Source organism: Rhinichthys klamathensis, unplaced genomic scaffold (assembly GCF_029890125.1).
Source record: "Rhinichthys klamathensis goyatoka isolate OS25496 unplaced genomic scaffold, OSU_Roscu_1.1 h1tg000303l_1, whole genome shotgun sequence".
Lineage (NCBI taxonomy): Eukaryota > Metazoa > Chordata > Actinopteri > Cypriniformes > Leuciscidae > Rhinichthys > Rhinichthys klamathensis.
The window spans coordinates 138,208-152,958 of NW_026606822.1; the positions used below are offsets into that span (position 1 = coordinate 138,208).

The window sequence follows — 14,751 nt, forward strand, 5'->3', positions numbered from 1 at the left end:
AAGGCTGGTGCTCATAATAATGCTGGCTGAATGGATGACACTAGTATAGCATGTTTTTTCTATATAAATTTTCTAAGTATTTTCATTTGCAAAATATGTGCAATATCAAACCTACATAGCCATGCAAAAATTATAAATAAATGTAATTAACCAGCTAACAAAATTGTAGTCAAAATAATTCAATTAATTTCGGGTTGGGTGACTTCAGTACAATGGCAGTACGCCACGGACTGAAGTATGAAGCACTGGCTGAAGCGCTGGAGGGCAAATATGTCCGCCACAACTCTACTGTTAAAATTTCTTAAATGACAAATTTATTTATTTTTAGATATGAAGCAATAGTAAGTGGCTGTCTGTCGATTGTCAGAGACAATTTCAATGTGTCTCTTCAGTCTTCACATGCTCAATATCATGCATTGATTGTTTGTAACTAGCATTGATCTACTATATCACACCTTAACACAGTTCTCACCTTGTACAGAAAAATGCGACTGTTGGGGTCTTTGAGCTCCATTTCCAGTTCAAAGGTTGCAGCACCCTCAGCCTTCACCTCAATGGGTTTGAGATTACTGAGATGTTGGATGAACTAAATCAGGGAAACAAACGGAACATAACAATTTGTCTCCACATGCAGTTGTGCATCCAGTCATGAAAATGTGAAAGCAATTCTTTGTGAAACCTTCTGTCATCTCTTTACCTGTGCCTGCTCCTCTTCTCTTTCTTTCTTCATCTCGACCAGTTTCTTTAGCATGCCACGGAAATCAGTGATTTTATACTCGACGCAAATGCTTTCGTAGTCTTTCTTCTCAGCACTCAGCAGCAATTCCCAAACTGAGTCGTCAATGTCACCTTCCCTTTTCTCTTCACTTTTTTTGCCAGCACTTTAAAAAGATTGTGATGACAAATATGAGGCCAAATGCTAGGACTTAACTGGGTTAACGTGACTGATGTTATAATATGAGATGGGCTAATCAACTATGGCAAGAATCATGCGTATGAATAGACCCTAATGTGAAACTGCACAGCTGATAACATGGCATTAATGTGTAATGTAATGGGAACAAATGTCTCACCCTTTCCTGAGGTTCTTTCTAAACTCTGTTGGGTCACCTACAGCTAACAAACAGAAGGAAATGAATGCTTATGTGCGCCATACTAGATGTCACACAAATCCTATTAAATCGCTTTTGGTATAAAAAAAAAACTGCCATCCTAATCTGAAGAAAATCCACTAGCAATATGTTGCCACAATTGTCTTACCTGTTTCAGACTTTTTTATTTCTTTGTCTTTTTTGAATCCAACTAAAAAGAAAAAGAAAAAAATGTGTTTGGAGCTTTTTTTCTCTGTTACTAGCTCTACTTTTTGTGAATAGAATAAGAAATGAGTTAATAATAAAAGTAACAATTAAGTCAGGGTCTTTAAAGGGGTCATCGGATGCTCATTTTCCACAAGTTGGTATGATTCTTTAGGGTCTTCATGTAAAGTTTGTAACATACTTTGGCTAAAATTCCTCAATGGTTATGTAAAACAACCCCCTTTTACCTCCTCAAAAACAGCTCTGTTCACAGCAACCCGTTTCGGTGCATGTCTCTTTAAATGATAATGAGCAACTGCTCACTCCACCCCTTTCTTCCGTGGGGCGTGTCGACACAAGACTGCCTTGGCAGACAGTATACAAATGGCTGAGGGAAATATGCTAATACGGGACAGTCCGTCAGCGGTCGTGGGCGGAGCATGAGCAAAATGACATCATATTGCTCAGAAAATCCAAACGGCTTGATTATTGAGAGTGTTTAGGCTTTTTGAGGATTAAAAAAAAAGAGTGAATTGATTTTTTTTATGGTTTTTATGGTGGTTGTGTCCACACACTGCAAAGACACATTTATATGCAAACACAATATAAAAGTTAATTTTGCATCCGATGACCCCTTTAAGAAATGTGTCCTACCTTCAATGACATTTAGGACAACAGTGCAAACAGCCTTCCCATATTCATTTGTGGCGTAGCATTTGTAAGTGTCGACTTCATCACCACTGACTTTAGGTATCTGCAAGTAAATAATCAGAGAAATGGGTTCGTAGCTTTGATTAATCTTGCATAATAATTGAATAACAATGATAATGAAATGAACATTTAAAGGTAAAGTGTGTAATGTCTGAGAATTGTAAAAAATAGTAATGACTGTTTCCAAACAGGTTTCTACCCCTGGTCAGCAAACAAGATGTCCCGCCCCAAAGTTGTGCCATTGGTTGTGACAATGTTGCTGTGTTAGGCTGCTCAAACAACAGAAAACAATGCCTTGATGGCACAGAGAAACTGAATTTACACTATCCGAGGGAATTAACCTACGAATGAGTCTCTTCTTATTAATCTGGGATATAAGACATATATTTTATAATTAAAACATTACACACTTCACCTTAAATATTGAGCAGTAGTTTAAAAGTAAGGCTAAAAGCCTGTGCATACCTCCAAAGTGTGTTCATTAGTTGTGGGGTCATATTTGTTCAGAAACTTTTGGGGATCATTCATTTCTCCTTTAGCTCTACGCCAGGTTACAGTGGGTGTTGGATTCCCATTCACTTTGGCTTTAAAAATGGCCAGCTTTCCTGTTTTACAAAGATTTAAATTTGAATTCTTTATCAGGTAAATATTGAAAGGCTTTCAAAAAACAAATTGTGAAAATTATTGGGGTGTAGTATTCTTTTTTCAGAAGTCAACATAGCTCTTGTGCCTTGACATCACTGTCCTTGTTTTGTCAAGTGTGTGTTGAGTTAATTACAGATTTTACAGTAATCTTACTTTCGTTCTTTTACAATTATGTGTACATTTATTTGTTCAGGTACACTACTTGTCAAAAGATTGTACACACTTAACTCAATTTATGCATCTCCATTATGAAAAATGGTTGATGGCTTGAATGCTTGAAATTAGGCAAACATAAATTGAGCCTATGTGTGAATTTCTGTGTAAAACAAACATTTTAATAACAAGTCAAACAAGTACCCGGCATACTGAAGACTATTTAAAATACATCCCAGTTGGTTGAGTAGATATCCAGAGAACTAGCAATATTTCATAGTTTTACCCCTGGTTTCACAAGCCTAGTCCCAGACTAAAATGCATGTCATATCTCAAAATATGTCGGTGCCATTGTTTTGTCTCAAGATGCACACCAGTAAAGGTTTTTTTCTTCTTTCTAAGGCATGTTTATAAAAGCTACTTAAATGTTCTAATTGAACTAAAGCCTGGCTTAATCTAAACCCTGTCTGTGAAAACAAGCCTTAATGACTTTATTATTCTTATTAGATGGGGAAAATCGCAATGATAAAAATGAGTGTGTTAGAAAAGGTTACAGTTTTGACACTAGTGAGTTTTTTTCTGAGAGGATCTTAATTGTATTGCAGTACCACACTAGCTAAGTCAAATAGTTTAAAAACAGGGAGAATAAATTGCACAAAATCCATAGCTTGAAAGGTCAGATGTCATTAGTAAGTGTAAATGAAAGGATGTATTACACATTTGTGGTCTTGCTCTGTGCATTTCAAACTAGCATGAAATGGGATATATGCTATTTGATTTCCTTCCCTCTGTGCATATATAGCTGTAGTCACATGTTAAAGCGGTAGGACAAGCAGCAAACCTGATAAATCACTCATACTGTAAGTTAAGTCTGTGTAGCTGCACAGCTTAGACATTTAGGGCAGTAAATCTGTGTGGTAATCCTCTGTACGTGCTCATAGCTTGTTAATTTCACATTCAGGATCGTTTAGCTCTCAACTGTCACCTCTAATCATATTTGCATTCACTTTTGCAGTTTCTTCTTCTTCTCTTTTTTTAATGTGCTTACCTTCTTGAATGGTTAAAGCGATGGGTTTACGTGTGAAGTCGGGAGTTGTCATCCCCTCAGGAAGTTCCTCAAGATACTGTGTAATCATAACACCAGGAACCTTAGATCTCCTTTTGATGCCTGAGAGAATCCACATGCAGGGTACAATGTCAGAACTTTGAGGGGAACAACAAAACAGCAGGTGCACAGTGACGTAACATGCTGACCAATTATATGCATGAATGTCTAGCCTATGTAAAAAACTATTTACAAAACTGTGTACAAAATACAATACACTTCAAGTTGGCGTTGAAATGTTTCCAGGAGATAATATCTAAGACATCCAATGATATTTGAACCATGAAAATGTCCTTCTTGATTTGCTGTACATGTGCATATTCTTGTTTTGCACATTTTTAAAAATAGAGGAAAGAAATGGGGAAGTTGTCACTTAAGTGAATATTCTCAGAGTAGGCTTATTTTTGAAAGTCAATTATTCATTTGCCTTAAATTTATACCATTATCACCCAAAAGATATAGTTCACTGAACACGCGTTGAACTTTGTGACCTTTTCTGTACTGAGATATGTTGACATAGTCTTGCGCAGCCAGATCTTTGCCTAGCGTCTCCTGCCCGTAAATTTAGGTATGCAGATTCTAACTGAACACATGCAGACAAACTTTTGGCAGAGTTTGCTTTATTCAACCTGAGGGTGGCGCTCTAATGTTGATTGACAGGCTTTGAATACACAAGACACATGCATAGATGTAGAATGCTAGCTTAGAATTGCCTTAATGTAGTATTGCCTCCGGATTTTGTTTTAGAACATTACAACTTATGGAGGAATTCCAGTGAGGAAAAGAGACAAACATAAAAAAAAAACACAACAGAACTACATAAAGGCTATTCACATGAGCAACATGAGTTTCAATTACAGGATTTATACTTTCATTCATTTTTTCATTTCATTCATAGAAGCGGATTGATATCGTCTTTGTTGAAATCCGCCCCATTAGACCTTATTCAAAGCAGCGCCATCTTTGATTTTTAACAGAAATGAAAGAGGCTGTAAGGGATAGACATGCATCTCTTGAATGGGTTGTACATGTTATTGTATACTGCAAAAATAGCCTATATTTTGTCAATGTCAGTAGACAAAAAACTCCCTACAATATTTAAGATGTGGAAAATGATGTGTTCTAGAAGCTTTATGCAGCTTTTTACAGAGGGTGCCATTGAAAACATGGTAAGTCTATCCCTCACAGCCTCGCTTTAATAGCGCTGCTCTGAATAAGGTCCATGGCTCCTAACAGAGCATCCTGCAGTTCCATTTTTCACCACAGATTTACATTGGAAAATTGTGGGGCGCTGTAGAGCTGGGGAGGGGGAGGACTCAGGCACCCTCTGCCCCCAGTTTATAGATGTCTTTGTTTTGGATGGATATTTTGGTGGTGCCCTTCACTGCCCCTACATAAGAGCTTCGGCTGCCTTTGCCTAACGCTATGACCTTCACAAGACTTTTAAAACATAGCATTTAGTTTCTCCTCTAAGGCGCCAATTGCTGCAGAATCGGAACTTTTAAACATGTTTTTTGTCCCTGGCAGACCGTTAAAGATCGCCACACACTATAGGCTCCCACCTCTAGAAGTCAGCCAATCAGATTCAGAATGACAGCAATCTGAACATTCATATGCACATGATATGATATGATATTCTGGATATCATATGCATGCAGATTCAGGTTGCTGTCATGCAATTACCTTACCTTGTCTCCTAGGAGGTAGAATTTCCGGTCCTGGTACAGTATAGCCACAACATTACAGTACAACAGCAACAAAGGAAGGGGAAACAAAGAAGGAGAACACAAAATTGTGAATCCTGGCTTCTTTTTTTCTTTGACAGGATTACGGACAAACACAAATGTACTCAAAAATACAACCAAAAAACACAGGACAAGGGAGAAGACGGGGAGATTAAAGCAATAAAACATAATTATTCAATCCAAAAGGGGGTTGAATGTGAGATTACAATAGACAAGACTAAAGAAAGAGCAGACAAACTGGGAAGGGAATAAAAGTGTAAGACCTGTTTCACACAGCATACATTAGCAGCAGTTTTTTTTATTCTGGCTATACAGTATTCACACTAGCCTATAGCTGTGAGTTTATGCAAAGCAAATTTCGGGTGAAAATATAAGATACTATAAACCAATCTGTTATTTTCAAAAATGGATTTTTTGATGTACTGCAATATATAGCAAATTACATGAGTGAACATAATAGCCTAATCACTTACGAGTTACATTTAGTAAATCTGGCATGATTTAAAGGCGCTGTGGAATACTTTATTTAGATTGGTCAATCACGGGTTTCAGCGGTGATCTGTCATTCATGGCAACGCTGTATCCTCATCCTCATCCTGTAACTGAAACTGGTTCTACTTTTATGTCTCGGGTCACAAATCAGTTATCAATTGTAGTGAACATCGACCCAAAGGTCTTGACATTAATATTACTGCAGTGTTCATCTGGTTGCTATCACTGATTGTTTTGTACATTGTAATGGACTATTTATTTATTTTTCTACGGAAGTATTAATAGAAGATGCACTTCTTTGCTTTCATTTGCGGTGTGAAACAGGCCTGGTATATTGATATATTATCACCCATCATAATAAAAAAGAAGGGGTTCATAAATAACATAAGAAAAAAAAGGAATAAAAAAATGTAATTAAATAAGGTAAAATAAATCCCCTCCTCAAAGCAAATGAAATAAATAAAGCAAGTATTAATCAAAGAAATAATCAAAGAAAATAAATGTTAAGTGGGTGGATTTGGTGGAAGTGAAAAAAAAAAAAAAACATGTAATGATGTAAACCGGTTTGTTGAAACGTAAGAGCTGTGAGTTGTGCATACAGGTTTGAATCCAGCCTGGTTCATTTCGCCCGCTCTTCTTTTCTCGCTCTATTTACTGTCCTTCACAACACAGACACTTCACATTCAGGTTGGTTGATGGTCGTCCCTCGCATCCATGGTTACGCGATTCAAAGAAACCCATGCTGAATGACAGCAAATGCTCACAGGGCTGTTTAGTGAGCTTCCAGATGAAGGGCACACTAGGCACTGATAAAGGCTCTGATTTCGTAAGCCACATTTACAGCCTCTTCTTCATTTGCATCTTGTGCACAGTGGCCAGTTTCCAAACCCACAACCTACGACTTTAACCAGCTGTTTGATCATTCATGTGTTTAAATAAATTTGTGTGGCTAGGTTAGATTCAACACTTGCTTTTATCTCGCTATCTTGCTCTTCGAACCCCTCAGGGACCGATATATTATTCACTTTGTCATGGAGAGGAGGTCATTAGATTTTTATCTGGAAAATCCGGCATTGCCTTTTAACACAGCTGCTTACCGTGGAAGAACTTTTCGAAATGAGACTCATGTCCTATCAAGTGTGTCAAATTCCATTGCTATACTCTCATCATTATGAATACAATGAAAACGGATTAACTAAATGACATCCTCCGGGAATAGTTACCATTAAGAAAGAGAAAGAATTACACAACAAAAGAGGAGATTTTTTTTCACCATCATCCGTGTTTCTCCACTAGCAAGTCTTCACAGAGAACATGGCTGGATTTGTTGTTTCAGTGAGTCAGTAATAGAGCTCTTGGACAAGGTTCGGTGCCGGTGTCAGCCTGCCAAATGGGAGAGAGAACAATTATATTGTTCTTACCGCCTTGCCCGGCAGCAGTTGGATCTAAAACCTTGGCTTTTTTCATCATCTTGATGCAGTCCAATGGCTCAAGAATTCAGAAGTATCTCTGGGAAAGAGAAAAGCAATATGAAAGGTCAATTCAATTTCAGTCTTATTAAACATCTGGAGAGATTAAAATGTTTGCACGGGATGCAATTAGAAGATGTATAAAAAAGCTAATTTAATAAATCAGTCTAGGATATGCGGCCCATGTGGTTCTGAAGAATTTATCCCCATTAAGCAAACACCTCGAAATAGGTGCAACTAGTATTTGCACATTTAAATAACCTATTAAGTCCACACAGTTTAGGGAAAAGAGCAATTCAGGTAAAATAGGCACAAAGACGGAGCAAAGTAGGACGGCAGTTATCCCATCTGTCGGGATGTGATGCAGTGTGACAGTGCGGTGCATTATGTTCCATTAGAGAGGCTTTGGGCCTAGTCAGCAAAACCTCCACGGCTCTAGTCATTCATCTTTTCAAATCCACTCACATATACAGTTCAGATCCAGTCAGTGTGTCCTCACTAGTATACCAGCACTAGCATAGCACTAATATGGGATTTTGACATGTCTGGATTTAACTGTCTACTGCAGGGAGACAAATTGGCTTTGAGGAGGAGAGCTGAAAATATTTTAGTGGGCATGTGTTCGAGATTTTTAGCATTGTTCCAAAACCTAGTGTGCTGTCTACTGCCTACATAGGGGGCGTCACACATGATGTACAGTATGCATCCATTTGTGCTGTTTTAAATGTGTTTTCTGTGAACACAAGACGGACATCTTTGACTCGTGCACTGAGTTTTTAGACACTATATGACAAGGTAGCTAGCTCCTTGTGAATCAAGGAACGCATCCTTGAATGTAAAAAGGGACCTAATTGAAAGAAAACCTTATAAGTGACTGAATTGCTACCCCGCATGCCACACAAATAGTGCTCGTTGCGTTAATCACTCACAATTGATTTCAACAGAATTAGCCGTTAGCATGTTGCTAAGATAACAGTGAAATATCTATGCAATGTATATATCACATACCTTAATATTTCAGTAAATATAGGTCATTTTTAATTAAAGGGGCTATATGTAGAATTCAAAAACCCTTGAAATTAGTGACACCGGTCATGGTTAAGTGAACTGCACCCAGCAACCTATTGCTTGCGCTTGCAAGCCCGTGTTTTGACCCGGAAATTCAGTACTAGTTTAGAAGCGCCCGCAACCATATGACAGTGGAAACACGGAAAGACAGATGGCGGGGAAAGAGATTGAGATATAGACTATATAGATCTGGCTATGTGTTTGAATTAATGACATTACAGTACATAATAGCTTTTTCTGCATTATCCTGAACATTGTAAGCATTCATTTCATGTGTCCTTGAACAGAAGAGAGACTCTCAGGAGCACGTGTAAACGTCACATCCTTTCAATTTTCCTGGCAAAAACATCCTTAAAAACATCTACAGGCATTAGACAACCTAGGATGTTTAAACTTTTTTAAGTTTCATTACAATATGTATTTTTTACACATTGGCACCAAAAAAGTGATTAATCCATGAAAATAATTACATATAGCCCCCTTACTTGAAACAATTTTCATGAATAGGTTTCAGTACTGAATAATATATATTTTTTTAATTCTTCACACAGCTCATCGCAGTTCATTACAGGATTCCCTCATTGAAAGTTAATTTCTCAATGAAAGCTAAGTTTGGCCAAACAAGGTGAAATGCCTACTAGGTAGGCAGTCGACTAGGTTTTGGACAGAGCTTGTTTATTTGGAATGATCATGTAGTCTATGGCCTTCAATGACTCTTGTCCTACTCTAGTCATTGACTCCTGCTAATGGTAGTCTCAATCTCATCTCAGAAACAGAACAACGCAGGTTGTTTTATGCAGTGGCTATCTTTTTTCATAAATAACTGAAATTGCATTCTGTGCTACATCAGTCATCTGACCGAGTGGCATATTCCAAACACAATAGCATGCTGATTGGCCTCTTATACACACTGCACAGGGCATAATGGGATATAAATGCAAGCGTTTTGTGGATCACAAGCTGCTGAAATCTGACATTTGAGTGTCATCCTTCAACATGCATGTGATTCATTGCACTCATCATTATGCACGGTTTGGCTTGTCATTTCTGTTGGCGTGAAACCTGCCAGCTATTATTTCAATTGGTTGCATCATGAATAACACTATGACAGTTATATTACTGCTTCCGATACAAATTTTGCTAATAATTATCAGCCTCAGTTTGAACAGGTGAATGCATGTACTGAAGTCATGTTAACACTTTACAATAAAGTTCATAAAATGAATTTGCATTAAGCATCGTGAACTGAAATGAACAGCATTCATTAGATCATTAATCTATGAGTGTTAATTTCTTCATACATTTATACCATTTAAAGTTGCATAAATTAGCATTATTCATGAATTATCTCATTAACAACAAACAATAGTATATTTATCAATTAAAATATCAACATTAACCTAGATTTATGAATACTGTAAAATGCTGTTTGATGATACCTTGATGATGATGCATTACAATAAGGTTCAATTCATAAATTAGTTCAAGTTTTACCAAAACTGCGATATCTATTATACCACTGGTCTCACCTGGTGGGTTTGATAGGGTCACAGATTGCCATGAAAAAACAAAAATAAAATAAAAGTAACATTTATACTTTGGCATAGCAAAAAAAAAAAAAAAAACATAAAAGCTTTTAATAGGGAGGAGATTATGCTTCCCGTATCTTTTGTTGTTCAACAGCTGTGCGTCCATGCAGCCAAATGCGTTATTTTGGTGCAAATTCATCTTTCACTTTGTAGAAGCAGCCAAATTCAGGCACAGGTTGAGACATTACCCATTTTTAAAAAACATAGATGAAAAATGACATAAGGTAGAACAAACTGGACCTAGACTATATTAAATACATATCAGTTTAAGCGAGAGTAAACATGGATTGTGCCAACCACAATTTGTTTTGGGCAGAGAGCACAAAACCATCAAAATTCAAGAGGCATGTACAAAACAAAATGGTCAATTTCCCTTAGTTTTGAATGAGAAACGCTTTCAGTATTGTGTGACTTGATGTCCAGTGTAAAATCTGGCTGCTAGAACAAAATTATTTGAGAAACACAATTCTCTGATTACAGCACAAGGTATTCAGAAAGACGAATTATTTGAACACCCATGCCAGTTTTCAGTAAGTCCTAAGCAGCCCTTGGCTTCAGCTCATTTTGGAAAACGAGCTATCTAACCCTTCTGAGCAAAATACCCCGACACGGAAGCTTGCCAAGCTGAGGGTCCTCAGTTTACACGCAACCTGAGCTTGACACCACTCAGCGCAACCACATGCTTATATGGGGACAAGAAAGCACTTCATTTCACTGCCATCTTGGGCATTCTACTCCTAAATGTAGGTATATTCCCATCTTACTTAACAAATTAGTGGTTTATTGTGCAAAGTTCGCCTGTGATAGTATAGCTTCCAGGGGTTTCCACCTGTATCTCAGATCAGAAGAACTGCTGCATAAAAGGCAGACATTTTCATCGTGCTGAGAAACCGATGAGAAGTTATGAAGCATGAGAAGCCATGCTTCAAAACATAATTGCATGCCAGCGGCAGGCCTGTATAGCAGTAATAACAGTGCATGAGTAAACTACCACTTCACACGACTATATGAAAAGCAAGTCTAATGACATGTTCAAGTTTTAAACCATACCACTAACCCTTTTTTCCTCTCTGTGAATTGCCCTGCTGACATGTTTAGTAGGACACAGTCATTTGTCAAATGATAGGCTACCATGCCAGCCTAGCGCAGCCCTCGGTTGGCGCTAGTTATTTACATTTCGAGAAACCGGCGAGGTTCAGTAAGAGAGCCACTTAGAAAGTAATAGCATGCATATCATCAACGTACAATGTATTAGCAAGGTGACATTTATGCGAACACCAATGGGTAAGTTGTACTTTCGGCTTTGCCAAGGGGCCTGTCTGAAATGTCTAAAATTATTTTTAGAGGTATTTAACCATCATGAGGAGAATGTTAATAAAAATAAGTCTAATTTTCACAACAGGGATTATTTTAGTAATCGCCTAATCCCAGCAGTGCATAAGTAGGTTTCTCAAACAGCACACAGCCAGGCATGCATTAAATGCAATATTGATGGGAGCATTAAGTCTATTTTTCCTTTTAGGGAAGGCTGGCAATGAGCCCCTCAGGTCTTAGACTGAAGCAACACATGTTTTAGGTGAGGAAATGACCACGTTATAAATCAGCCTGCTTGTCAGTACTTTATTTAGAGTACATAAGATACGATTCCACAGGGTGTTTAAGTGAGCAAAATGACCTTTAGTAATAGGCAAAGCCAATTTCGCTCTGTCTATCACCCTCCTATATTTCTCTGATTGGCGATAAAATCTCTTCCTCTGTCCTTTCAGCCTTGCCCAGTTAAAATGGCTCCTGTGGATAGACTCTCCAGGCTTCTCAAATGTCCCCATGCACCTCTTAACTCTGTGTGCAGATAAAAATCGGTGGCTCCCAGAAGACAACATTTAAAGATAAACGAACGTCTGCCAGTGACAAGCTTTACTGGTAAATAATAATTGCTGAGCCAATTTGTTGTTTCTTTCCAGTTTCTATATTTCAGGAAGAGCTTTAAAATGTTCAGATGTGTTTTCAGCACTTCGCCACATAAAGCATCAATGCAGATGCCAGCATTAGGAGTTTTTCACACTGAATATTTTAAAGCAACTCCCATAAGTACACATTAAGATTTTATTGTTCCATAAGGTCTTGTTGCTTTTTTCGTACACAGCTTCTACTTCATTTCTGTCACATCGATATTTTTGTAAATTCTGTTTCTTATAAATTATGTTTAATATGATATATTGAGGTTGTGTTTTTTAGTTAGTAAGTCAAATTTGAATGATTCACATTTCCAGATACGAAATAGGTCCTATAGTCGCTTTTATAATCCAGACGTTCTTTATTAGTATCCCACTTTATTGAACGTTACCCCATTACTTGCATGCTTCCTCTTTTTTTCCCCCACCATCGCATTTTTCATTACAATAGTATATTTCGCATGATTTGTTAAAAACTCAAAAGCACTGAAAATGATCAGTTCACTAATCATTCATAGGAAGATAATTTTTATCATTTTAAATATGTTACATGGCACATCTGTCATGGACATCTACCCAATGATTCAAAATCCTTCATGTACATTGGCTTCGGTTGATGTGACACTTGTATCTATAGTTAGAACATCTCTGATTTGACTTCATGCCACCTGACTAGCAGCTATCACAGATTCCAGACTCCGAAACCCAAGTCGGGAAGACCAACTCAAACGATTCTGATGTGTGGCCACCAAATTAGTCGTAAGAAACTGCATTTAAAACATCTATGTTATGGCCAATAATGTTATGAGACTGTATAAGTAAGTGTTTAAACCAGAAGAAGATACTTTTAGAGTTTAGTGGTGTCAGAACTCAAAGTAACAGGAGGTTGTCAGCTCTGCATTGTAAAAACTCCACAGGCATTATATTAAGTCAAAGTACATTCATAGTTCAGTACACCCAAAAGAGCGAAAAACTTAGTTTGTGTTCCATAGAACACAAGTGTCTGTTCAAAGTGCGCAGGGTGGTGAGAGACTTTGGCACAATACAAAGGTATAAAGCTCTTATTGTTTTCTTGTTCTTTGTGCATGTCTCTCAGTTCTGTCACAACAACAACAAAAAGGGTAAAAAAAAATCCATACCTGTTCACAGTTCTCTGTGCTCCTCTCTTGCTTCTTTCAAAGTGCTCTGGCCTCTTCTGATATTTGAGTGCTGCTTCCAAGTTGTCCAAGGTAATAAATCCTTTGAGTGTGTGTGTGTGTGTGTGTGTGTGTGTTGTTCCATGTATTCAACCTTGGCTTCCGCCAAAAGCAAGTTCTCCTATTGGAAGGGAGGGTCTCTGGGAAGAATCTTTATTCCTGTTGACACCTTATGTTATGTTATGATGAAATTACTTTTGAAATGATTTCATCTTGATCTTACCTGGGAAGTGCATAGTTTTACTTAAAAAAAAATCCATTTAGTTTTACTTCAGATTGACAGTCAAATGCCGGAATGAATTGTCGAATTGGGTCAATCATTATCTCAATAGTTCTGAAATAAAAACAACAACAACAACAATATATATATATATATCTCAGCAGTGTGGTTGATGTTTCTGCTCTTTAATTCCTAGTATTTTTTTTTTTTAAGAAATCATTTGCAATACAACTTGGCAAAAAACTATTTTATCTCACTGATAAAAAATAAAGCATTTTATGTACCTTTAGCTGCAGAGAAAACATGTTGTGATCTAATACAACAATATAGTGTTCTTACAAGCACCACTGGTTGTTTTTCAAAACAATCTCAGATTTTAAAACGTCATCTTTTTCAAAGTCCTATTTTTTGCAAGCTGCTTTCTAATATATCATCAGTGATCATTCAGTGAATCAAGCTGTAAAGCCCATTAAGGAAGAGGAGATGAGATTTACTGTTGATCATATTTTTTAAAATAAAGGTTTTTTTTTCGTATAGTGGAAAACATTCTTTCGATTATTAAAAGGTTCTTTACACTGAGAAAATAATGGTTATTTGAAGAACTCACTGAAAGGTTGTTCACCAAAATGGTTCTTCTATAGCATTGCTGTAAAAACCTGCTTTCTTTTGTGAAAACCTTTATTTTTGAGTGATTCACCTAATCTTTTTTTTGTTTGTTTTTTGCAAAGCCCTAAAAGTTTTTTTTTTTATGCACAAAATATCCAGATTGATTGGTCTAAGACTTTTGGACTTTATGCACGTATCTTATATATGTGACATAACATTATGAAGCAGCCTTGAAAAAATAGCCAATCATAAAATACATGACATTATTATTTTACATAATTATATTCATTTAGTAAACAATCCCCTAGGCAATTATGTTTGTGAGTTTATCATTTGGTTTCAACCATGGAGTGGAGCACAGATTGCATTTAGGTGTTAGGAAAGATACACTCCTCTCATTTCAGCCAGATAAAATAGGCATTTGTGTTAGAACATAAATATAATCTCCTCCATAATTATCAGCATGTGTTTATGGCCACATTTTAGATGTAAAAACTATAGTGTG

At 37.0% G+C, this 14,751-nt stretch overlaps 1 protein-coding gene across 2 annotated transcripts in view; it reads right to left on the minus strand.

The window, feature by feature from the left end:
- igfn1.1 (immunoglobulin like and fibronectin type III domain containing 1, tandem duplicate 1) overlaps nucleotides 1-13,503 on the minus strand; it is a 40,322-nt gene extending 26,819 nt beyond the window's left edge. The window contains exons 1-9 of one of the 2 annotated variants that reach the window (XM_056270485.1): nucleotides 13,364-13,503; nucleotides 7,568-7,655; nucleotides 3,853-3,972; nucleotides 2,472-2,611; nucleotides 1,950-2,049; nucleotides 1,261-1,302; nucleotides 1,074-1,116; nucleotides 698-881; nucleotides 473-586 (exon numbers count right to left, since the gene is read on the minus strand). In XM_056270485.1, coding sequence (XP_056126460.1) covers nucleotides 473-586; nucleotides 698-881; nucleotides 1,074-1,116; nucleotides 1,261-1,302; nucleotides 1,950-2,049; nucleotides 2,472-2,611; nucleotides 3,853-3,972; nucleotides 7,568-7,616 — 792 coding nt within the window. In that variant the 5' untranslated portion in view covers nucleotides 7,617-7,655; nucleotides 13,364-13,503. Of the gene's footprint in view, nucleotides 1-472; nucleotides 587-697; nucleotides 882-1,073; nucleotides 1,117-1,260; nucleotides 1,303-1,949; nucleotides 2,050-2,471; nucleotides 2,612-3,852; nucleotides 3,973-7,567; nucleotides 7,656-13,363 lie in introns of those variants that run through there. The other variant, XM_056270484.1, reaches the window with a different exon arrangement.
- Nucleotides 13,504-14,751: the final 1,248 nt, after the last annotated feature.